The sequence below is a fragment of the Enhydra lutris genome, unplaced genomic scaffold, assembly GCF_002288905.1.
Source record: "Enhydra lutris kenyoni isolate GAN:26980312 unplaced genomic scaffold, ASM228890v2 scaffoldscaffold97, whole genome shotgun sequence".
NCBI lineage: Eukaryota > Metazoa > Chordata > Mammalia > Carnivora > Mustelidae > Enhydra > Enhydra lutris.
The window spans coordinates 925,453-950,972 of NW_019154181.1; the positions used below are offsets into that span (position 1 = coordinate 925,453).

Here is a 25,520-nt window from a genome sequence, read left to right on the forward strand (position 1 = left end):
GCCGACCCACTGGTCTGACCCCCAGGGGCCAGACACCTCGTGGCTGCTGCTCCTCCCTCGCTCGGTCCTTCAGAGCCTGCTGCTTTGGGCCCCCATGCTTGTTCTGACCACAGGGCCTTTGCATTTCCATTCCAACTGCCTGGAATCCTCCAGTTTGCTCCCTCTGCTCATTTGGGTCTCAGCTCCAATGTTACCTCGTCAAGAGGGCCCTCCACCACCATGGCTAACAGGGGCTCCCACTCCCACCACGTATTTCCACGTTGGTTTTAAATTTTTGCCTATTTTTTGCTCTCTGATCATTTACCTGGATGGCAGCTCTCAGAGGCTGGGAGATCCATGGCACGTGTAGGTGTTGGGCTGCTGGGTGTATGATGCTACCCCTACCCTGAGGCTGGGCTGGCTCCCCAAAGGAAAGGGACAGAAGACGGGATACTGGGGCAGGGGTGAGGCGGGCCATACAGGAAGCCCAAACATCTAGGCAAGTCCCTTCCCTGCCTAGTGTGGATGGTGGCGCCCACCTTGGAGCTGAGAGGCTTCAGTGAGGAGAGCCAGATTAGCCTGGCCTGGAGCCCTCAGGGAATGCCCCACTCCCCACAGCCCTAAACTCCCTCCGCGCGCCCCCTCCCCCGCCAAACAGAGAGCTGGAGGGGACACTGGCATCAGGGTGCCTTTATTGGTGAGTTAGGACATACTGGGAGCAGTAGGGTGGGGGCGGGGACTTAGTGGCCAGACAACAGCATGTCCAGGGCCCCCAAGGCAGAGGTTTCCAAGGCACTGGAGTGGCCCTCACCAGGCACGAATGCCGAGCAGCAGCCGGGGCCCCTCTCCCCACTGCAGGGCTTGGCACTCGGGGCAGGCCGGAGGCAGCAGACGCTCAGCGACGTGGCGCAGGCCCAGTCAGCTCCTCTTGTGGGACGGGGAGGCTTTCTGCTGGTAGATCTGAGCAGTGAAAGGCCTGTGGGCAGGGAGAGAAGCTCCGGTCAGGTCTCGGGGGTGATGCCACCACCCCAGGTCATGCACCCCGCTGGAGCGTGGACGGAGGGGGGTGTCTGCGTGGGGCAGGAGGCTTAGGCTCCCTCGGCACCTCCCGTCCAATACCCCCAGGCTCCACTGAGCCGGCTTGAAGCTTGCTGCTTCAAGCAGTGACGGGGAGCCCGGCCCAGCCTGGCGGTCGTGCTTCTTGTGTGTGACAGGTGTCTACTCACTCCTCATACAGGATGGCAACCATGTAGACGAGGGCCACAACCGCGGTCAGCAGCAGGCCGGTGGGGCTTGCGTGTCTGCGGAGAAGACAGCGTCAGACGCCGAGCCCAGCCTTCTCTCTCAGAGTCCTGACCCACTGGCTGCTCGCTGACCATGTCTGGGCTGGCTCCATCCTCAAACGGGGGCCCACACCCCTCTTCTCACGCCCCTGGTCCCCCAGCTCAGGACACAGCGGGGATGAATCAGGAAGGAAAGAATGGCCTCTCAGAGTCGCCCGGTGGCCAAGCGGGTCCTTTTCTGCATAGGGGGCTGTCCCAGGGGACCTGCCCTTCACTGACAGCGTCTTCGGGTTGTCTTCTAGAAATGGGTCTGGTGTCCCCAAGGGCATGTGGAGTGTCCAGTGGGCCCTCCGTGGGCTCCCTGCTGGAAAGGCCTGGGGGCACCTGCTGTCCAGCTGTGGGCCCACCTTCTAGCTCCCTCGGATCCCTGAGGCTCCACAGGGGCTGGGCTGCAGCATCTGGATGGCCGGGAGGAGAGAGGGAAATGGGTTCATGGGCCCCCCCATTCTGTGGACTCTGTTCGAATCATCCCCCAGGGCCGCGAGGGCTGTCTGCATCTCGCCACAGCCAGGGGAGATGCCAACACCTAACAGAGACCCCTCTGGGGCTGAAATGAAATCTGCTCTCCTGGAGCTTTACTCACTGGCCCTGGTTTGGTTTTTTAAAGTGAGCAGAGCCTCCGCACTCAGAAGTCAGGCAGCCCAGGAGCTGGGGAGGAGGTGGGCAGCAGGTGGGCTCCCACCTGGGTGGACCTGCCAGCAGCCAGCTCAGGAAGACAGGGCCGGCGATCTATAGCCAGTGTCACTCAGACCGACCCCTGCGCCCCCACACCGGGCCCTGGCCCATGCGCCGAGCGGGCACCCCCTCTCCATCCCACGCATGTGAAACTCCACCCCTTTCCAAGTGCTGCCCCGCTCTTGACCTTGACACGCTAACAACCCGGTGTGGAGAGGATCATCTCCTTCTGCAGATGGGGAGACCGGGGTCCAGATGGAGCCACATGCCTGGCCCTGAGCCCGAGGCGGTGGCAGGTCTGGTCCTACGGAACTGGCGGCACAACCTGGGGACGGGGTGTCCCACTCAGGCGAGGGAGCTGAGAAGGTGAGACCTGGACGGAGCAGGAGGCCCCAGTGCCTCATGCCCCTGGGAATCCTGATGCCCAGGCCCACCGGGGGCCTAGCACACCCGGCAGCTCCGGGAAGCCCCATCCATGGGGCCCCTGGTGGAGGACAGCATCTGGCAGCCCAGGTAATGGCCCGTCTCTAACGTCTCTCAGATGCCGGGCCATGTCCTGAGCCACAGAGGAGGCCCTCTCTCATCACCGTGTGGCTGATGTCCTCCTGAGGGAGCCTCTGGGAGCCCAGGCCTCTCTAGGGCCTCATGTTCCTGAGAGCCATGGCCCAAAAGCCCTGAGGTGGAGGTGACATTGCACTCAGGCACCAGGCACCCCACTGGGGCACAGAGGGGACCCACATGTGAGCTTGGCCTTTGGAGGGCCCATCTGAGCACAGAGGAGGCAGCTGGGGGTGGGGGGGTGGGCAGGAGCAAAGGGTTAGGGAGGGCTTCCTGGAGGAGGGGACACACAAGTTGGGTTTGGAAAGACTAAATGAGGGTGGAAATAGGAGAGAACAGTGGGTGTGCTGGCAGTGGGTAGAGAAAGGAGGTCAGCGGGAAGAATCAAGAAGCTGTAGGGTGGGCCGCAGGGAGATGCTCAGTGGGGGCGGGGGCAATGAATCTAGGGGTACGGACCCTTCCCCCTGGGATCCCGCTGCCCTAGTCCAGGCAAGGGGACTGTCTGGCCTGCAAGTGGGACTAGGGCAGGGGAAGACGTCCCGGCCAGACCCATAGATCCTCCTCCAGCTCCTGGCACTCAAAGCCCAGTGCTCCGATCTGGGCTGCCTTGAAAGGTGGGGGTTTCGAGGAAGGATCACGCTCCTGACATCCCACCATTTGAGATTCATTCCTTTGTGTCCTGTAACTTCCTGGTGTCAGGGAGTGCCTGTAACACTCCAGGCACGCAGTTTCACAAGTATTCAGTAAAAGCAGAACACTGTCTACAGGAAAACATCCCACGGAAGGAGCCCTAACATCCAAAATGGGCAAACAGGAAGCGTGCTGGAGGGGCGCACGGTTGGAACCCCAGAGCCCACGGCACTCCCACTGCCAGCTCCTCACCCGAGGTCTCTGCACAGCCTGAGCCCTAGAGGCGCTGGGGGCCCACAGACCCTCACGTTCTAGTGCACAGCTGGCAGCTTCTGGTCTGTAGGCCAGAAATGGTTTTTACATTTTTTAAGTGGTTAAAAAAAAAAAAAAAAAGGAACGGAGTATGACATGACCCACGGAAAGTACATGAAATTGAAATTTCCATGTCCATAAATGAAGGGGTGCTGGCTCCAGCCACAGTCCCTCCTTTACCCACTGTCTCCCGGCTGCTTGGGAGCTGCAGATGTGGGCCTGGGGGCCTCGCCTCTCCCGCCCTTCAGGAGGAAGTTCGCTAATCCCCCTGTTCTAGGATGTAGCTTGTTTCTGCGGAGAAGAAAGTCCCGGGGATCGCCTCAGCCCCGCAAATGACAGAAGGCCGTCCCCGCCTCCCCAGGCGGCAGCCCACGGGGCAGGCCCGGTACTCACATGATGGCCCAGCCCAGGTAATTGGCCGTGCTGCCCCAGTACATGGGGTTGTCCAGGACGTTGAATGGGAATGTGGTCACTCTTGCCTCCTTGAGGATCCCGAAGTAATCGCCTGTGGACGAGGCAGGGCAGGACCGGAGGCTCACAGGCTGGCCACACCATTCCTGAAGGAGACCCCAGGGTGGGCACCTTGGGATCTGCCCTCCAGGACGGTCCAGGCCAGCTGGGGGGCGGTTTAACCCCATCCAGGGACACCCTGGGTGCTGGGCCCACTCGGGCCACAGGCATGCAGACGCCTTCAAGGACCTTCCCACCCACCATCTGCTCCTCTCCCCTGCCTTTGCACATGCTGTTCCCTCTGATGGGGATGCCCTTCCCTGCTCTCTGTCCAGCCAGTGGCTTTCTTCCTTCGGCATTTCTCCCTTAGCTCACATCACTTCCTGAAAGAGACCCTTCCACTCTCGAAAGCAGGCCTGCCTGCTGCCCACTATTTCTGCCCGGGTGAGCGCCTCCCATGCAGGGGGAAATGAGGGGATCCATTCCACTCCCCCACCCTGGACCACCCACCACCCAGTAGGTCAGCTCCGGAATTGTGGCCGCCAAGGAGCCCAGAGCAGCTGGTCACAGCGGAGAGTCAGACGGCCGACCCCAGCCTGGCCCAGCATCCGGCAACTCCAAAACGTGGCCACGTGGCCTACCCCCAAGGCCGCTCTAAGGGGCACAGAGGCACAGACGCCGTGTCCGGCGCAGGCCCATGGGCAGCCTGCACAGCCGCGGGCACTGTGCTGCTCACGAAAGGGCACCAGCGCATCCTCCCCGCCTCCGCGCCCCAGAAATGCCTCTGAGCTTCATTGGAGACAGAAGTAGGGCAGCCGCAGGCGGGAGGAATCCACTATCTGGAGACAAAGGGCTCCAGAGGCACAGGAGGCACCCGGGAGGCTGCGGAAGGCTTTCTTCCCAGGAGGCAGGAAAGGGGCTGTGGGCCCAGAGGTGGATGGCACAGAAACCCGCTTTGGGGCTGACTCATGGGAGGGACCCGGCCGCCGTGCCCTACATCCCGGGCTGCTAGGCTAGTCACCGGCTGCTCATCCTGACTGGCTCCCCCAGGTGATTCTCCCCCCAACAACCCTGACCTCCCACACTGGCCCCTTCCCAGTTCTCTGCCCACATCTGCACCACGCCTGTGTGCTGCTGGGCTACTCACCCTGGTCTTCAGAGGACCCGAGGCAGACAGGACAGGACCCCTCTTCCCTCCGTGGCCCTTCCTCCCCAACGACCCCAGCAGTGCAACCTCCTTGTCGCTGGGAGAGCTTTCCAGGTCCTCCCACCCAGCAGTGAAGCCTCAGGCCCCTGCCTGGCCTTCAGGGACACCTGTGACGTGGCCCCCACCTGACCTCCACCCCTGATCAGACCAGACCTCCACACACAGGCCCACCTGCCCGCCATCCTGGCCTGGAGCTTGTGGTTTGCTCCTGGGCCTCCCTCCTGCCCGCCCCAGTGCGTTGCTCCCTCCGGGCAGACCCAGGAGCTCCCAACGCCTCTTCCCACCTTCCCGCCTACTGCCCCTCTCTGGGACTGGGTACCTAAAGCTCCAGCCAGACATGAGGCATAACCTGCCTAGGGTCCCGCTGCTGCAGGTGGGCGACCGGCGCAGCTCCCACCCCCTGCACGTGCTGCTCCCTTGAGTCTCCTCTGCCTGCGAGCGCAGCGCCCTCAGAGCTCCCAGCTCTCCCCTGCAGCCTGCGTACCCCAGGCCCCAAGTGACTGGACGGAGATGCCCCCAGGCGGACCAGGAGGGCGCTGGGGACTGCCCCTGGCGCTAGAGGAAATTGAGGCCAGCTCGGTGAAGTTTGCCAGGGGCTGAGAGCAGAGAGGACCCAGGAAGCCCTGACCCAGCCCATCGGAGGGGTGGGCACCTCCCACGTGCCCCTGCCTGCTGGGCTCCTTCTCTAGGCTCCCTCCTCCTTTCTGTCCCTGTCCCCATGAAGGCCTTGCTCTGGAAGCCTCCCCCAGCTGCACCCCTTCTTGGGCAAGTTGCTGATGTCATGAGGACTGGAGCCCCAAAGCCCCTGAGCCATAGGCAGTGGGGAACGCAAAGCAGGGACAGTGGCGTGCCCCCAACCCCCACCCGTACCAGACCTGCACCAGCCCTGGCTTGTGGCCCAAGGGCAGCAAATGGCAATGCCACCTGGCCTGGCAGCCAGCCGGCCGGACGAGACAGGCCAGCCTCCCCAGCTAACCATGGACAGGCAGGGGCCTGCAGAAGCAAAGTGCCCAGAGCCTCAGACTTAGGGGCAAAGCAACACACCAGCCGGGCACCACCCCACCCCGGGACCCAGAGGGCATCTGCTCACGGCCCCCCGGCCCTCGGGGTCTTACCTAGGAAGGTCCCAGTGAAGCCCAGGGCGAAGAAACTGGAGAGCACAAAAGTGCTCCCCACTCCCAGGAGCGCGAGGCCCACACAGTAGGCTGTGGGGTTATCCAGACTTTCCATCTTGGGCTGGCTCAGCATGGCCTGTGTGAAGCTGTGCAGCAGGGGGAGTCAGGAGGTCACTGCCATGGACAGGGGTTGCCCTGCCCTTCCCCTCCCCCACCGCGTCCCCCGGGTGACCCCCAGAGCAGCCGATCCAGGGATCTTAGACTCAGAGTCCACTGAGGCTGGGCAGGTGACACCAAGTGAAGTCGGCGGCGGGTAGGGTGCAGGGGACGCGGACGGCACAGCCCTGCCGACGGGGGCTCCCTCCAGCCCCAGCCCCCTGCTGCCAGCAGGGTAGTGACCACAACGAGGAACCTGGGACCCGCTAACATTTTTGGTTTTCAAGAAGCCAGAAGTCGTGACTTGTATTTAAAATCCCCTAATTAGGGGCGCCTGGGTGGCTCAGCGGGTTAAGCCGCTGCCTTCGGCTCAGGTCATGATCTCAGGGTTCTGGGATCGAGTCCCGCATGGGGCTCTCTGCTCAGCAGGGAGCCTGCTTCCCTCTCTCTCTCTCTCTCTCTGCCTGCCTCTGTCTACCGTGATCTCTCTCTGTCAAATAAATAAATAAAATCTTTAAAAATAAATAAATAAAATAAAATAAAATCCCCTAATTATTAGAAACAGGTGAGAACGACAACCATGTTAGACTCTGCAAGGCCGTGGGCCAGGTCCAGCCCACCAGTTTGCAAACTCTGGTTCCTGTCCAGTTAGCAACCGGGACTTCAAAGGTCAGTGTGGCTCCAAAAGGAACGGCTGCGTGCCCCTGGCCGCACCTGTGTCCCCCTGCACTTGGCATATGCTGCACGGGCTGGTGGCATCCCAGGCCCCTGGTAGACCCAGTGTCCCTGGGAAGCCTGGGGCACGCTCACCCCTTCCGTGGCCCCCACGTTTCCTGTGCCGGGCTGGCCACATCCCAGGTGGGCCCTCAGAGGCTCCCTATGTCTTCCCCCCACGTCCAAACGGCCCTAGCAAGCTCCTGACGGGGCCAAGCCATCGAAGGCCTTGTTGACCAGCAAGTGACAAAGGCGGGTGACCACGCTCGTGGGTTTGGAGGTTCAGGTTCCCCGCGTGGCTGCTGCAGGCGGGACTCGTGCTGATGCACAGGAGCGCGCTGGGCCTCTGCCTCACTAGCGGGGAACTGGTGCTCGCGGGAGGACACACTCAAAGGAAAGGATATGTGTGGGAGCAAGGGCACACGTGTACCGCTAACATTCACTTCCCATTCCCCCATGATCGTAACCCTCAGAGCACGGAGGTCTCCTGCCTCTCGCAGGACAACTGCTTGTACCCACTGTGTACCAGGGACCTCTTAGCAGGGCCGCTCACTGTCTGCCTACCCACCCGCACAGCCAACCACCTGGCTATTCTCTACCCATCCACTCTCCCATCCGTCCACATGCCCATCCACGAGTCTATCCTCTACCATCTGTCACCCATCCATCAGTATATCCTCTATCCATCCATCCATCCACCGATCCCTCTACCATCTCCCCATCCATGAATCTATCCTCTGTCCATCCATCCATCCGCCCCTCCTTCCAACCATCCACCTCCCATCCACCCAACCATCAGTCTGTTCTCCATCAACCCATCCATCCATGTACCTACCCATTAATCTATCCCCTATGTATCCATCCTTCCACCTGTCAGCCATCCATGAACCTATCCATCTGTCTGTCCACTCATCCATCCGTGCATCCATCCACCCGTGCATCTGTCCATCAGCTATCCTGTATCTATCCATCCATCCATCACAAAGCAACTCTATTCACAAGGCTCTTTCAAGCAGAACAAGTTCACCATCTTCACTCATTCATTCCATTGGCAAATTCCAATTGTTGTAAAACTATCCCGATACTGAGCTAAAAACCCCCTCCCCAGAACATTCTCCTCCAACTACTTTCAGCTCTGGGAGAACAGAGGCTGCTTCTCCTTCCCTCAAGTATCACCCCGGCATCTGGCACATACCAGGTAGGATGGGTTATGATACATTTTCACCAACTGGAGGAAAAGCGGCCCCCAAGTCCACGGTCTTACCCTCCGCCTGCGGCAGAGGCCAGCGGGGCAACCCGTCCAGCAGCAGCATGTACATCAAGGAGCACCCGGCCACCGGTCACGCTGCCCACACCCCCAGCTCTCCGCCCACCACTGCCCTCCCTCCGCCTCCCTGCTGCCCCGGCTCAGGGCCACTGTGCAGATCCGGGCAGAGCTGCTGGGACGGTTCAGGGTCACGCACACTCCCATGCCCCACCCCTGAAGGCCCTCACCTGACTTTCTGGTAAACCACTGGCCCTCACACACTGGGCAGCCCCATGACCCAGGTGCCCCTTCAACCCCGCAGACCCAGCAGCTCCGGTCCCGGAGCAGGCAGCTTCAGCACTCGGCCTCGGCACCCTCCCATCCCTGCTGTCTGTAGGAGGGTGCGGGCCCTGCCAGGGGCTCACCTGTAGGCCCCTGGCTCCTTGGCAACCAGGGCACGAAGGACCTCCCCCAGGCCCCTCCCTGCAGAGAGTGAATGTGTATATATGCACGTGGGGGTGGTGGGCGGTGGGGGCTGGACTGGGGTACCCGCCCCCTACCTGGCTCTTGGGCTCCACCTCCCTCAACATAGCTCAGGCACCTGCTCCTCCCTGCCTGGGCTGACCGTGGCCCCCAAATCTAGGGACATGAGGCACGGCGGACACCCTCTGACCAGCCCAGCACACCCATCTGCCTCAAGTGCTCTGGAGGGCCCCCCATGGCAGCCCACCGAAAGAGCTCCTGGCAGAAGAACAGCATTCATGCTCAGACAGACTTGGGTACCCAGAGCTTTGGCGTCTGCCTCTGTGTGACAGCGACAGTAACCCCTTGTCGCCCCGTTTGGAGCCGCGGCCAGGGGCTGTGCCCACTCTGGTAAGCACGAAACCTGTCAGGCTCTGCCTGTGGAGCTTGTGCACAGCGGGAGGGACAGGTGTGCAGGCAGGGTGACACCATGTGATGAAACACCACGTGCCACACGACGGCCACAGGGGACAAGGGGCCCAGAAGGCCACAGCCAGGCTAAAGCTGGGATCAGATGAAGATATTCCCCAGGAGAAGGGGATGATGGGTGGGGAGAGCATTCCAGAAAGAGGAACAGCCCCAGCAGAGGCTGGGAACAGAGCCTGGCCCAGGAGCTTGGGGAGCACGCAGCCTCCTGCAGAGACCTCAGCCTGGGGTCGTCCAGCCCGGGCGGTGCCCTTGAGTGGGCAGTCACGGCTGCGGGCGCACAGAGTGGAGAGCAGCTGCCGTGGCCGCGGGGGCGGGGGCAGTCCCGGGGCTGGGGCACCGAGCCCAGTCACAGCCCGGATGGGACCAGATACGGGGTTCCAGAGAAGCCGGCCTCGGTGTCATGCTCCTCTGCCAGAATCCCTCGCATCCTCCAAGAAGCACGCAAGTCCCCTGACCCTGAGTGCGCCTAGCACGGCGGCAGATGAAAATGGAAAGTTCTCACTCTGACCTCTGGCATGCGGGGCGGGAACAGCTTCCCAGGTGGATGGCCTTGCTGTTAAAGCCATCTGGTTGGAAGCAAATGGAGATTCCTAAGAAAGGGCAGATCTCGGGCCGGTGATGGGAAGGAGAAGGCCGTGAAGTGTGGGCGTCGGCCCCAGATTTGTCCCAGGGGCCCACCCGTGGCCTCTCTCGTAGTCCTTCACCAGTGGGAAGAGAGGAAGAGAGGGGGCCCACAGAGAATCACTTTCCCACTCCCTACAAAGCACGAGGGGGCTGTTGTCTGGGGTTAGCACAGACAGCAGGTGATGCCCTTCCCAGGAGCTCTGTTCAGACGCCCTGTGCGCCACCAGGCCCCACAGGCGTCAGGGTTCCTGGAATGGCAGGGGCCGGCCCCGATCAGGTGACCCGTGGTGTTCCAGCTCCTCCATTAAGCCAGAAGGCACAGTCCATTCCCCACGGAAAATTAATGGAGGGATGAGTGGCTCTGTGAGCCACACTCTCCATAATAGAATGAAGTAATAGGAGGCAATTTCCTTCAGAAAGATTCCGCACTGGGGGTGGGAGTGGAGAGACTCATCCATTTGTCTCGGGTTCTATTTTTATAAAACTGGATTGGGCTTTCGGTCACCCGTGTGACTTGAGGATGTCTGCTCTCTGCTCCCCTGAAATCCGGGAATCCAGGGTGGAGGCAAAGAGAGGGTGTCACAGCCCGTTGTGTCCCCGCCACACACCAGGCAGCCGGCTTGGCCACGTGCGGCACCCACAGCCCCGAGACAGGCCTGTCCCCATGTCTGTCTGCAACGGACCGCCACTGACAGACTCCGGTCCTTCAAGGGCGTCCTCACCGGGTCGTCCAGGCAAACCTGAGCGGCAACGGCCTTCAGACTCTACCTCCCAGGCTTAGGTTAGCTCACGCCTGGTTGTTCAGCCCAGTTACGCAAAACTATCCATGAACATGGGCCTCTGGTGGGCTGACTTATTTTTCCCTAATCCACATTAAAATAGACCTATACATACTAAAACAGAACAAAACAAAAACGCTCACCCACGTCACCCCCTACGAAATCGTCACACAGAGAGAATTTAGGGCCAGGATGCTGTACCTTGAATGAACACAGCACCTTTTCAAAGCATTTCCCAAACCCATCACGGCCAAGAGAGGGTCTGTCTTATCTTACAAATAAGGAAACAGATGGAGTGGGGGTGGGGGCATTGGGGAGGTGAGTGGGCAGGGGCAGGGTCCTGTGTTTGCCTTCCCAGCTGTAAGTCCTTGGCCCCCACTGCCCTGGAGGGGAGAGCGCCCTCTACCGGGGCCCCGACCCCAACATCTGGGCCCACCCTGTTGAAATGCAGGGTTGTGTGTCCCGCCAGCCCACAACCTACTCGAAATCCCACAGCCAGGCCCCTTTTGCCTCAGGGTAGCCTAACCCAGCCTGCCTGGCCACACTCCTGGTCAGGCAGCCAGCTCTCCGGCTGCTCCCACCTCTCCTGCCTGCGCTGATGGGGTAGGGGGGGCACAGCGCACAGGCCCTGGCCACAGCTCACAGGCCAGGCAGGATAGGACAGAACTCTGGGCACCAGGAGATAAAAGGTGTCTGAGGGAAACCCCTCATTCCCACATCCATCGGTTGCCCCATCTCCGGATTCTAAGTCTGCATGGACCTCTGGGGCTCCCAGCTCTGGCCTCGGTCTTCACCTGCCTCCTTCTGGAGTGCCTCCACTCTGACCACACCTCTACCTGAGGCCCTGCCCCACGGCAAACCTCAGTGCCCGCACCACCTGCACAGCCAAGGCTGACCCCAGCCATGCCTCCTGCTCCCTGCGCCCAGAACTCCCTTCCACCATGGGGCAGGCAGATCTCCGCGGGACTTCAGCATGCAGGCCCGCAGAATCCCTCCCCCTGGCTGTGGGAGGCCCTGCGAACACAGGTGAGGGGCATTTCCAGATGTAATTACAGTTCATCGAAAAGGAGACTTATGCTGGCCAGGTGGGGATGGAGTGGAGGAGCCTTTCAAAGAGGCTCTGGAGGTCAGAAAGAAGTCAGACTTTCTCCCGCCGGCCTAGCAGCCGAGCCCCACGCTGTGGGGAGGACCACATGCCCCCGCGCAGTGCAGATACTAGCAGTGGAGGGCCTCCAGCAACCAGGATCACACTCCTCGAGCCTGGGGGAGCCCCCACATTTTCACTGGCCCTTCTGACAGCCCCCCTCGGCAGTGAACTTGGGGCAGCCTTGGTGCGCTCCTCGGTGCGGCCACCCGGCCACTGGGCCTGTCCCGACCTCATCCTGTGAGCAGTCCCTGAAGGGCCCTGGATGCAGCACTGACCAGCACACGGATGCCACCGGGACAGAGAGCCACCCATGCGGGGACGCCCCAGCGATGTGGCCGGACCATGCACAGGTGGGGGGTGCGGGGCCTGCGCCCAGGCAACTACTACCCAGAGGAGCAGGTGGTTTGCTCCCCTGGCCGCGGCCCAGCCCCGTTTCTGCCGAACGTGTACCCTAGCCTGTGCGAGGAGGCCGCCTGCTCCTGCTTGCCAGCCCTCATGCTGGCACACCCCCGCCCGTTTCCACGGGACCCCGAGCAGTGCTGCAGCGTGCTGGAACACGGGCGCCACTGAGCGGCTGGCCCATACAGCAGAGGCTCCCTGGTGCCCTGAGGCTGCTCCCCAGGGAGGAGGTGGCGGGGTGGGACTGGGGCCACGCTGTGTCATGCTGGCTCCAGGCCGCCAGGCTCTGCAGGGGATGCAGCCAGCAGGGCAGGGGCTTCAACAGATGCCCCCCAGGGGCTCCCCAGGCCTCCGTCTCCCTCACGCTCCACAGCCAGAGTGAACAGGTCTGCACCGATGGCTTCCCAATAAAGAGCCCACGCATCCTGTTGGCGGCCCCCAGACCACCTCTGGTCGCCTGGCTGGGGCAGACCGGCTGACACGGATGCCTGGTCCTGCCCCTCTGGACCGGCCACCACCACGGGGCCCTGGTTTCATGCCTGGCAGACCCGCAGCCCAGCGCTCTCCTGACACCCCTGCCCAGGGCTTTACCAGGCACATGCTCTGTGCTCCACTCAACAGTCCCCCCCACCCACCCACCGACATGGGTGCGTTCGCCGCCCACCACCCCACCACGGAAGTTGTGGCTTACAGAGAGAAGGACAGACACACTGGAAATGGCCAGAAGAGGCAAACCCACAGGGCCAGAAAGCCAATTCGGATTTTCCAGTGCCCGGGATGGGGGTGGGGGGACACGTGCTTAATGGGTACAGGGTTTTCATCTGGGGTGACAAAGTTCTGGAATTAGACAAAAGGGGTTGCACAACATCGCAAGTGTTCTAAACATCGCTGTTATAAGACCTGTACACTCTGAAATGGCTAAATGGTGAATTTCCTGTTATATGTATTATTTACCACAAAAGAAAAAGAAAACACACAGGAATCAGACAAAGGCACATATGAGAAAGGGCGCTCAGGAAAATAAGGGGGCGGGGAATGGCAGAAGGCTACAGGCAGTTGGGGGTCTTGCCAGGATTCTCACAAGCGTCTTCTGGAAGCCCCACTCCCCGACATCACTCCATGCTGCAGAGGGAAGGACAAGTGCGAGAGGGCCCGGGAGGAGGGAAAGTGCCTGCTGCTGGGGAAGGTGAGCGGAGAAAGCAGTCCTGCCTGCGAGCACATTCCCTCTTGTCCCAGAAACTTCCTGGTGTGGCAGGTCCAAACGGGAGAAAAGTCATGGGCCAGAAGTCAGACACCGGGCCAGGCCAATGCCAAGAACAAGAAGCCGGGAAGGAGGCCGAGCGGAGGAGTTATCAGCTACAAGAAGCGGGACATGGGGAGGACTTCTTCCCAGCTCTCCCCAGGCCCTGGATGCAAGAATGAGGCAGGGAGCTCTTTGCGGGTGTCTACATGTCTGGAGCTGGGTTGCTGGGGGCCTGTCCCCTTGGTCTCCTAGGAACCCACAGTGCTGGGCTGGGGGCCTGCAGGAAGGAGGCGCCCCCATCAGGGAACCAGAGACCCGGGGCCCCCGAGTGTCCTGCCTCCTGCTGGCATCCAGGCAGAGTGGTCCCTCCTTTACCCACTTCCTACTGGCTCCCGAGTGGAGCATGGATTTCTGCCCACATCACCGCCCCATCCATGTTACTACAAAATGGCGCCCGGGGCAGGATGGCATCGGCTCGGCCCAGGATTCCCCTGCATGGCCAGACACTCCGAGAGGAGCTGGTCAGTGAGGACGGGTGACTCCAGACTCCCGCTCCACTTCACACAGGAGACCGAGAGAGCCTAAGTGACCTGCTCCAGGCCCGCCCATCGGGAGCAGAGCTGAGGCAGCCCAGGGCACCTGCCCCTTCCCCAGGCTACTCTGACTCACGCTCCCTCTCAGGGTCCGGGATGGCATCCACCAAGTGGATATGGATACGCAAAAGCAGCAATGGGACTTTCCTTTCATGGAGCGCAGGAGTGGGCAAACCACAGCCTATGGCCAAATCTGGCCCTGCCGATGGTTCTCGTAAATTCCGTTCTATTGAAACCCAGCCACGCGCATATCTTTACGCACCGACGTGCCATCTCCAGGAGTCACAACAGGGATTCTGTGGCCCTTGAGTCAAAAACACTTACAATCCGGCCCTTACAGAAAAAGTCTGCTGACACCTGATATGGAAAATCATAAAATTATGCCTCTGAATGAGCTAGAAGGAACCTCAGTCAGCAACTAGCCCAGGGGTTGACAAACTATTTCTCAAAAGGCCAGAGAATAAAGATTTTCAGTTTTGAAGGCTGAGAGGCAAAACCTGGGATATCCTGTAGAGGCTCACAGAACCACTTAAAACGTAAGCATTTGTATAACTCAATGGTGACAAACAACCTGATTAAAAAATGAGCAAAGGACTTGAATAGACACTTCCCAAAGGAATATAGACAGATAGCCAATAAGCACATGAAAAAAAAATGCTCAAGGGAATGCAAATCAAAACAGTTCATAGTCTTAAGGATGGCCATTTTGAAAAAATTATAACATGAGCCTGGGGGGCTCCGCTGGTTGAGGGTCTGACTCTTGACTTTGGCTCAGGTCATGAATTCGGGGCTGTGGGATCGAGCCACGCGTTGGGCTCTGTGCTGACTGTGGAGCCTGCTTGGGATTCTCTCTCTCCTTCTCCCTCTGCCCCTGCCCTACCCTCAAAAAAAAGGAGGGGGGCACCTGGGTGGCTCAGAGGGTTAAAGCCTCTGTCTTCAGCTCAGGTCATGATCCCAGAGTCCTGGGATCGAGCCCCACATCAGGCTCTCTGCTCAGCAGGGAGACTGCTTCCTTCCCCCCACCCCCCTGCCTATTTGTGATCTATGTCTGTCAAATAAATAAATAAAATCTTTAAAAAAAAAAAAAAAAGAAGAAGAAGAAGAAATAAAAAAGAAAGAAAAAATAGTAACTGCAAACACTGGCAAGGATGTGGAGAAATGGGAGCCCTTGTGCACCGTGGATGGTTAGGGAAATTGGTACAGCGGCTGTAGGAAACGGTACAGTTCCCCAAACAGTTACATGCAAAACTATAGAAGGACACTCTTTAAAAAAAAAAAATTAAAAGTGCCTTGATTCTGTCCCCGTTTTATTGAGATATAACTGACACCTAACTTTGGGTGAGTGTCAGGCATATGGCGTGATGACTTGATGTATGCATATATTATAAAACGATGACCACAATAAGGTTGGTTAGCGAGCATGACCTCACACAGTCAATGCGCGTGCGTGTGCATGTGTGTGGGGGGGGGAATTTCTAAGATCTCCTCTCTCTCAGCAACTTTCAAGTATACAAGACGGTATTAACTATAGTTTGAACGCTGTGCATTCGATTTGCCAGAACCTAGTCATTTTCTAACTAGAAGTTCGTGCCCTCCGGCCAACATCTCCCTGTTCCCCGCCCCCCAACCCCCAGGCCCTGGCAACCACAAACCGACTCTCTGTTCTATATGTCGGGGTTTTTTCAGACCCCACATGTAAGCGGAATCACACAGGATGAGTCCTTGTGTCTGGCTTATTTGGCTGGGCATTATGAAGCCACTTCTGACCTGTGCTCCAACAGGGAGGAGCCCTGATGACATTCTGCTGAGGAAATCAGCCAGAGGCAGAAGAACAAATACCGTATAATTCCACTAGTATGAGGCTCTAGCGTAGCTCATGGGACATAAAAAGGCAGGTGGCTAGCAGGGTGGGCCTTGGGAGCACAGTTTGCCAATGCTGGACGAGTTCAACACCAGCTGGGAGTCAGAACAGAGAGGGTAAGGGATTCATTCATTCATTCATTCATTCATTCCAGAGGGGGCGAGTGTCTGCAGGCCCTGTGGGCAAATGTTCCCAAGGGAAGAAAGCAAAGGGAAATCTGCTGAGCTGGGAAGGAGCTAACAGGGCTGGGCTACAGGCCGGGGTGGGGGCTGGGGAAGAAGGAAGGAGGTCAGCGGGGTCTGAGAGTCATTGAGGGACCGACCCCATGGGCAGGGGGGAAGGCTAGCACACAGCACAGGGCGCCCAAAGGTCCCCGGCAGCCAAGGCGGGATGTGGGCCTCTTGCCCAGAGCAGACACGAAGGGGCTGGTGGCCACCCACGCAGCTTCTCCACTGGAAGGGCACCTTCTTCCACGCCCCTGTCCCTCCTAGTCCCCTCCCTCGGCTGCTGCGGGGACCCGAAATGATGGTTTCCCTAAGCTGCGCGGTGAGGGAGGTTAGCTAGGAGAGCAGAGTAGCCCCTGTGAATCGAAAACCCGATCCATGATGTCATTGCCCTGGCTCTGGGAACCTTGGGGTGCCTTCTTTCCCACCGCATCCCAGCTGTGGCCTGACCCCACAGGCCACCCCCGCCCAGCCCGTGTCCCTCCAGGCCAGGGACACCGCAGGATCACTGGGGGTGCACGGGCACGTGCAGGTGGCAGTCCCCCCCGCCATCCACTTCACAGGAGCCCTCTGGTCAGGGCCAAGCGTGGCAGGGTCTAGAAACAAAAGGTTACTAGCGTGGTGACACACACATGAGTCTGCACAGTGACAAGATTGGGACCGGACCCAGGCCTGCTGCTCCGAGACAGCCACCACCCGGTTCTGCTAAGGAAGCCCCACCCCGGGCCCGGCTCAGAAAAGGGATGGAAGCAGCCTCCCAGAAGACACCAAGAACAGGTAACTGACGTCCCAGGGAGGGCGGGTGGTGACAAGGGCCCCTGTGCCACCATGCTAGGAGAGACTTCTCCTGCCCGGGGAGCTGAGGACCCTGAGGTTGGGAGGCCGCGAGGGGCCGCGGCAGGCCACGGTGGGCAGCACAGACACAGGCCTGGGTGGGCCAGTCACCACCCCCTCCAGCGTCCTGGGCAGCCACAGGCCTGGGTGGGCCAGTCCCCCCCGCCCAGCGTCCTGGGCAGCCACAGACCTGGGTGGGCCAGTCCCCACCCCCCAGCGTCCTGGGCAACCACAGGCCTGGGTGGGCCAGCCCCCCCCCCAGCGTCCTGGGCAGCCACAGGCCTGGGTGGGCCAGTCCCCCCCCCCCCAGCGTCCTGGGCAGCCACAGGCCTGGGTGGGCCAGCGCCCCCCCCCGACGTCCTGGGCAGCCACAGGCCCGCGGGAGAGTGCAGGAAGAGAGAAGGCCAGGTGTCCCGGAGTCCTGGCACCGCGAGCACAGTTCGAAGGAGGCCCAGGGCACAGAGGGACAGGCCAAGAAGTGAGCCTCTCGTTTCCACATCTAGAGCACTCTTCCACTTTCAGATGGCGCCGGCGCCTCTGAGCCACCCTGTGACCTCTCTCCCCAGGGTCAGGGGTCAGCCAGGATCCCAGTGCAGGCTCGATCCTCTGCACTGAGCCCGAGTGCACACTGATCACCTCTGAGCAAGGCGCAGCATTTGGCCCTGGCCATCGACTGGCTCACAGGACAGGCACAGGCCTGACACCCCTGGGGCTCCCTGTCACGTGGTCTTCCATTGTACCAACGAACGGCCTCGGGGCTCTGCAGGAGCTGGGCTGGAGCGGGGGGTCACCCGGGGCTCTGGCAGGTGCCGCGGTCGCCAAGGGCTAATGCACAAGAAGAGGCCAGACCCAGCCAGAGGTGAGGCAAGAGAATGGGGCGCAGTCCCTGCCAGGGGCCTGGGAAGAGGTGACCTAGAGGCCACTGGCGCGGCTGGGGTTGTCACTGTAACATGACAATGAGCAGGACCCAAAAGGCCAAGAAGCAACCGTCCGCGGGGAAGGCTGGCCTTGGCAGGGCCCCTCCTAGCCACACTCCCTCTCCCCACGCCCAGAAGGCCAAGCCCACCATGGCAGGAAGGCAGCAGGGGTGTACAGCAAAGAAGTCCTGCACACAGAGAGGGAAGGCCGGGGCCCTGGCTCCCTCGGGGTGGGAGTGGGAAGGGCCCAGTCAACACGCACCCCCTCGTCCTTGGCATCTACTGACGCCGCACCCGCACACCCCACCCCCTCTCACCCCAGGACCCGCAGGGGAACCTGGGGACCAGCTGCCCCTTGGCTCCCCGACGGCCACCGCCAGGTGGGGGCTGGCACCCAAAGAGCTCATCTGTCACGACAAGCCAGGGACGGGGGTTCTCCTGCGTCTTGTCTCCATTTCTCAAAGTACTGCATGGGCCACAGTTCAGTCCAGGAGCTAGCGTGCTGACCACCACGGTTCTCACAGAACCAAGGAGGGAGAACCCAAGGCTCAGGGACAGCCAGGCCAGGCTGGGCCACCTCTGAAGGAGCTCTCACGGCCCTCCTGCTGCCCGCAGGGTGCCGTGTCTCCCATCTGAGCACGAGTGCTCGCCACCGGTCTGGGGACGGCGCTTCATCATCTAGAAGGAGCTCGCCTGCTCTGTCCTCTTTCTTGGGTGGCAGGAAAGTAATATATCAAGTCCACTGATGAGAAGAGCAGCTCGCTGGCACAGCCCGAGCCTGGATGAGGTCCCCGTCCCCGAGTGTCACCTGCCTCTGTCCCAGCCCTTCCCAGAGGGGACTCCCGCAGCAGCTCTCTCTACACACTGGAGACAGGGGATGTGAGCCTGGGGACCACCTGGCCTTGTCCACCCCACTCCTCCACGCCCAGATCCCAGGCACATGCCACTGTCCCCTTCCCGGGGCCACGAGGACTTCTCTGCCCACAGGAGTCTGATGGCCCAGCGAGGGAAGAGTGACTTGCCATGGCAGGAAGGCTTGGAGAGAATTCCCCGGGTGCAGACACAGCGCTCCCCGCATCTCGGTGGACAGCCTCATACCACCAGCAGTGGCTGCCCCTTTGCACGCCATGGATGCCGACGATGACACAGACTTTGGCCAGGCGGCCTAGGGGAGCTTACCAGTGTGAGCGCAGGACGTTCAGGAGCAAAATGGCAGTGCCCAGGGAGTAGCAGGCCAGGTAGGGGGATCGGAAGGCCCTGCTCAGCTGGCGGGTTTTCTGTTCCCATCTCGCAACCTAAACAGTGCAGAAGAGAGGAGGAGGCAACGTAAGACGTTTGCTGCGGAGAATCCGGGACCCACGTGGACGCGGGGGGCAGGTCCCCATGTCAAGCAGGGAGAGTTACAAGAAGCAGGTGCCTGTGGAACTCGGGCCAGCCCCGCAGGGGTTTCCTCTAGTCCTGCCAGGTGGACCGCGTGGTCCTTCTGGAAACACACAACACACACGGAGCAGCGGAAGGAGAGCCGAACCCAGAAGAGACACCCGGGTCGGAGCAGGGCTCGGACCAGCCTCTGGGCCTTGCTGCAAAGCCAGTGTCCCGCCCAACACTGTTCCCAACGGCCACGCCAGGCTGCGAGGGTACAGAAAGGAGCTGCCAAGGGGAGAGCACAGCCCCGGGGCCAACATCCTACCTGCAGGATGCTCTCATCGCCCGGTGGGGACAGGGAGGCCAAGAAGGGGCAACCCACACCCTCACCCCTGCTACCCCAGCACCCCGCCAGGCACAGATTTCCAAGTTTTTAATTTTAGCCACGGAATCCTTGTTTCAGTTTTTCGCACTAATCATATCTAGACTCGAAACCTTCAACAGCTCACACAGAGCACGGTGAACAGCCGGCTCTGCTCGTCTCCACCAGCCCAGCTTCCTCAGGGGCACAAGCCGCCTCCACGCTGGGCTTCCCCTGCACCTGTGGGCAGAGAGTGGGGAGGGGCGGTCCCCCTGCACCTGCGGGTGGAGGCCGGGGGCGGGGCGCACAGAGGCAAATCCACAGTCAGGGATGCTGGGGAGTTGAGGTGGTCGCTCTGTGGTTATGTGAGCAGGTCACCCACCTGGGCCCTGAACTTGAACATATGTGTACGTGTGTCATACACGGAGGGTCTCGAGGGCCCCCACTGGCCCACTATGGTCCCAGAAGGACTGCAGGAGGATGAGGTCCCCGGGGCTCCTGGGGCCAGTATCTCCACTACGGCCTCAGCCGCTCTTCTTCTGCCGCCCAGTGCCACTTCCCACCTCGCACCGGCCCTTCCCGGCACTGGGTCCCAGAGAGTGACTGGCGGTTCCAGGCACACCTGTGATTTGGCCCAAGGCCACCAACTCTGACTCTGTCCCTGGAGGAGGTGGCTCCCAGGGCCTGTCCTCAGAGCCTGAGTGGTGGGGGGCGAGGGTGGGGGACGGATGGAGTTTATGGGAAGTTTACTCCTGGGCCTTCCCCGCAATTGCAGATCAGCTGTTGACCGCCCCCCGCCATTCTCCCAGAAGGTAAACAAACCCTTTGTCTGGCTCCAGACAGGCGGCCCCTGCTGACCCCATGGGAAGCTCAGGCTTCACTTGGGAAGCGGAAGCGAGGGCTGAGCATTCCAGAGGTTCCAAAGGCTGCACCCAGGGCCCGCAGGGGGCCTTGTGGGAGGAAGGCAGGGCCGGGCACAGGGTACGCTTCTTGTGGGCAACTCGAGGTTTTCAAAAAAACATTTCAGGATAAAATTCAAAGTGTTTTTTCGCTGTGCAGCCATCACCAGGGTCTAATTCCAGACCCCACACCGGAACCTCATACTTGTTAGCTGTCACTCTGCCTCCCCGTCTCCAGCCCCCGGCAATCTCTCTCTCCATGTCTACTCTCCATGTCTGTGGGTTTCCCTCTTCCAAAAAGGGGATAAACAGAACCTTGGGGCCTTCTGCAGCTGGCTTTCACTCAGCGTAACGTTCCTGAGGTTAATGCACGTTGTCGCATGCGACTTTATGACCGAACAACATCCCGTTGTGTGCGGAGACCATTCTGTTTACCCGTGTGGCAGGTGATGGACTTTCGGGTCATTTCTGTCCTTTGGCTACTAGGGACCAGGCTGCTGTGAACGCCCACATCTAAGTTTGTGTGGACACGGGTTTTCGCTTCTTCTGTGGGTATACCCAGCAGCGGAATTACGGGTCATAGGGTAAATCTATTTTTAACTTACTGAGGAACTTCCAGACCGTTCTCCACAGTGGCTGCACCATTTTTCCATGCCAGCCAGGAGTGTAAGGGTTCCGATTTCTCCCCATGCTCGCCAACACTTGGTATTTCCCATTTACAAACAACAACAACAACAACAACAAAAGCTATAGCCACTCTAGTGGGTGAGAAGTGGCAAGCCGCCTCATCTGGGATCCCCACACACTAATGGATGACACGAAACATCTTTTCATGCACCTACTGGCCATTTGTATGTTTTCTTTGGAGAAGAGTCTGTTGGAGTCCTTTGCCATTCTTTCCATTGGGTTGATTATCTTTGTTAATGAGCTGTAAGTGTTCTTTATATATTCTGGGTAGTAGATCTTTATCAGATATCTGATTCGCAAATATCTTCTCCCATTCTGTCCATAGTCTTCACTCGCCTTCTAATCTCCTTTCATTCACAAAAGCTTTTTATGTAGCTGAATCACGTTGTTTGCTTGTAGGATTCAACCCAACTCAACCACAGTGAGTGGGGGGCTCAGGAAGTAGGTAAACCAGCAGGCCTGCCCTCAGGGAGCTCATGGAGTAGATTTGCCATCTATGTGCCTGGTCCTAAATCTGGAGGGTGTCTGGGGTGGTCAGACGTTAAGACAGATTGTGTGGCCTGCACAGGGTTCCCCCTGAAGGTTCCCAGGAAGACACCCTCTGAAGCAGCCAACCAAGGGGTACAGACGAAGGGGTGAAGAGTCCTTTCAGAGAGACTGGTGAGGTCACACAGCCAGAAAGAAGAGCAGCAGAATGACCTTTGGGCTCCTGATCCAGTACTCCCTCCACCCAGGGAAGGCCCCTCTCTCCACCCTTCCAGTGAGCTACTTGTTTTTCAAACAAGCTCTCTTTCGCACACCTTGTTCCTTGTGACTGATTTTAAGACTATTGATTTTTTTTTTTCCCCTCCCAGCTGAGGGGATAATGCTTTCAAAAGGACACTGAAATCAGTTACAAATGACGTAAGGCGTCACCGACTTCCACCCGAGGGGCTTGGGACTGTTCCTGCAGGCCCAGTCTGGAAAGCGTAGCGGGGGAACCACTGGGCCCACTAGATGCTGACCCCAGACCTGCTGGTGTACCCTCCACGCTCCAGGCCCGTTTCTTTCTCTCCCTGTCTCTCTCTCTCTGGAGCTGTTTGTCCAGCTGTGAAAGGAGGCGGGCGTGGGAGCAGGTAACGTTCGACACTCCTGAGGCTGGCGCTGGTTCTCAGAAACCCGCCCCCGCACCGTCCGGAACGCAGAGACAAAACGTGTCCCGTTGTGCAAAGGGACAATTGTCATCAACGATATGCTGAGCAGAAGGAGCCAGATATAAGAGTGCCTTCTGCCTCCTTCCATTGACGTGGAGTTCTAGCCAGGGCAGAACCCGCTGGAGGGCAGAACCTGCTGGACCACAGAGTGGGCGGGGCCAGGGAGGGGAGGGGAGCCACGTGGGAGGGTACAGGGGAGGATGTTGTGGGCAAGGAAATGCTCTGTGCCTCCATAGGAGCGAGCGTCACACGGGCAGACACCTTGGTCAGGACTCAAACTGTGCCCCTGAAATGTGTGCCTTGTAGCGTATGTATACTACACCTCAGTGAAGCTGATTTTTAAGTCCAATCCTTGTCACACCGGAGCTCTAGGGACAGAGAATAGCTCCCAATGTCACGAACCCTGGTAGACTCTTCTGCACGCGACACCCCAGATTCCTGAGTCCATCCTCCAAAGGAGGGGCTTTCACCTGCTCCCGTGGGGCTGACTGATGTGTCCAAGGAGACACACCAGACCTCAGCCCAGAGGCCACACTCCTCCACTTCCGTAGCCACAGCACACTCCTGGGGGGCCAGGAAAGGGACCCATGCCCCAGCCCTTTGGGGACCACTCTGCCACCCGTGACATCCCAGCTGGGACCCCACGTCCCTGGGCCTTCACCTGGGCAATGGGGCGGGAGTGGGCGTGATAAATGTACTTTCTGAGTAATCTAATAACAGAAGGTGGCAGAGCCCGAGACGGGCCGTGTGGGAAAGAGGAAACAAGGAATCCTATGAATAACAACTATCTATCTGACTTTCGGTCAGCCAGTATTAGATTAGGCTGTTATTTCAAGGCAATCAATAAATCAGCAGCCTCGCTGAGTCCAAGGTTAATTTTCCTCCCTGCCTGGCAGCCGCACCTTCCCTTCCTCAGGCGCTCTGCTGCACACTTCATCCAATTAAGGGGCCGGAAGCGGGCGGTGCGGCTCCCCCGAGGGGGACTGGACGCCCAGGGCCGGGCTGTGGGATGACTCAGGTCACTGTCCTGCGGGCTGCACAGGCACAGGCACGGGAGGCGGAATGACCCAACGCTCCACTGTCACAGCTCCTGGCTTTCCTTGTCTTGTAGATTCCCAGAATCCCCGAGATGTCCATGGGCATTCCCAACCCTCCCCCCACCGCCCACCTCATGCCCTACTTCCCTCTCCAAGGCCCCCCCCACAAATCCAAGGCCCCCCAGGTAAATCTGAATTTCACATCAACAACAAATCCATTTCAGTAGAAGTTGTCCCAAATGTTGCATTTGTTGTTTACCTAAAACCCACAATGAACCAGGGCTCCCTGTCTGTGTTTGCTACATTTGGCAACCCTGCCTCTCCCGAACCCAACACCTGGCTCAGCTCTGTAAAGGGGAGACCTCTTCTTCCCTAAAGTTGATTCATTTTCTTTTCTTTCTTTCTTTGTTTGCAAATCTCGCCCACAGGCTCTGTGCCGGGATAGAAGAGACAGGCTGTAGGCTAGTGGAGCGGCAGGGACGACAACTTGTCGGCCCTATAGCCTTGTCTGGGGGGATGAGAACATCTCTTCCTTGGGTCCCTGGCACCTGGAGTAGGCTCTGGTTCTTCCTTCCTTCTGGGTCACACTGGATCATGTTGCTGGGGCTGGGTCTGACCATGTCTGTCCCCAGAGGTAAGCACCCACAGCTCCCGATAGGTATACGCTTCTTTCTGGCACCTTCCAGAGCTCTGTTCCTGGTATGCCCTGGGACTGTATCCTTCCGCTCAGACAGAGGTCATCACCAGGAGCCCCAGCAGTGCCTCGATCAAACTCATGGCACTTGAAAAACGCTTGAGCCAACAATCCAACATTGAAAGTCTTTACCTTAAAACCCTGGCATCCAGTATGAGGGGGAAAGTCTGCACAACGAGGCCACAGAGGGCCTGCCACCCTGCGTGGCAACCCACGGCGACAGAGGCCACCTCCTGGCAGACGGGGCAGCGGTTGGAGTCGCCATCGCAGCAGGCTGTATGTGTGTGAGCCGCAGGCTCCTGACAGCCGGCAGGGTGTGAGTGAGCAGAATTAAACAAGGGGCACGCCTGCCCACGCAGCCTCCAGCAGGCACAACACAGTGACTTCAGACTCCGGGCCGCCAGTGTGTGAGCCCCGCACACTGTGGGTCCCTGAGCTTGGCAGCCCCACTAGTTGCAAGAGAAGCCTCATCGGCCTCCACAAGGAAGGGGAAATGCGCCTTCGGCAAGTCGCCAAAGCAGGGAGTCACAGCATCCCACAGCAGCATGTCCCTGCCACTCAGACACACGGCCTGCTGTGTTTAAGACCCAGGCACCAGAGGCGCGAGTGTGTAACTAGGGACGTCGGTGACTCTGGATCGGGAACGCCTGTGTGGAAACCACAAAGGTCACTGCCAGACTCAGCAGGCCTGAGTTGAATCCTGACCCCCAGGCTTTGCAGACTATGTGCCCTTGAGCCATTTCCTCTGGCTGAAATACAAGTAACACCTAGCACAGAGAGCTGTGAGATTATATGAGACCTACGTGATGTGCTCAGCCCAGGGCCGGAGAAGAATAAGGGTGTCCTTGGGAGACCCTGACTCAGGGAGGCTGGCAGCTGGAGGCACCTGTCAGAACCAGGGAGAGTCAGGAGCTCTGACATCCCAGAACCAGGGACAGCCAAGCATCCTGTGGCTGTCTGAGCAGCTCACTGGGAACACAGTGAACGTAGGTGACAACAACTGAAAAGATGGGAGGGATGTGGCTGTGGCCACAAGTGATAAAGAGTGCTATCCGGGATGCCTTTTCAGATAGACCGGGGAAAGTCTTCAGCTCTGGAAGGCTAAGAGAAATACCTTTCCACTCAATCTACCCACCTATCCACACATCCAACCACCTACACACCCATCCAACCATCCATCCACCCACCCACACACCCACCACTCACCCATCCATCCATCATCCACCCACCATCAACCATCCATCCACCTATCCATCCACCCATCCACCCACGTATTCATATACCCATTTATCCCGCATCCACGCATCCATCCATCCACCCACCCACC

General features: G+C 59.5%; 1 protein-coding gene across 2 annotated transcripts in view; it reads right to left on the reverse strand.

The window, feature by feature from the left end:
• Positions 1–649: 649 nt before the first annotated feature.
• Positions 650–25,520, reverse strand: part of LOC111139247 (phosphatidylethanolamine N-methyltransferase) — an 83,607-nt gene continuing 58,736 nt past the window's right edge. For both annotated transcript variants that reach the window (XM_022491464.1, XM_022491465.1), the window contains exons 3-7: positions 19,137–19,252; positions 6,270–6,415; positions 3,891–4,002; positions 1,206–1,280; positions 650–955 (exon numbers count right to left, since the gene is read on the reverse strand). In XM_022491464.1, coding sequence (XP_022347172.1) covers positions 898–955; positions 1,206–1,280; positions 3,891–4,002; positions 6,270–6,415; positions 19,137–19,252 — 507 coding nt within the window. In that variant the 3' untranslated portion in view covers positions 650–897. The remainder of the gene's footprint in view (positions 956–1,205; positions 1,281–3,890; positions 4,003–6,269; positions 6,416–19,136; positions 19,253–25,520) is intronic.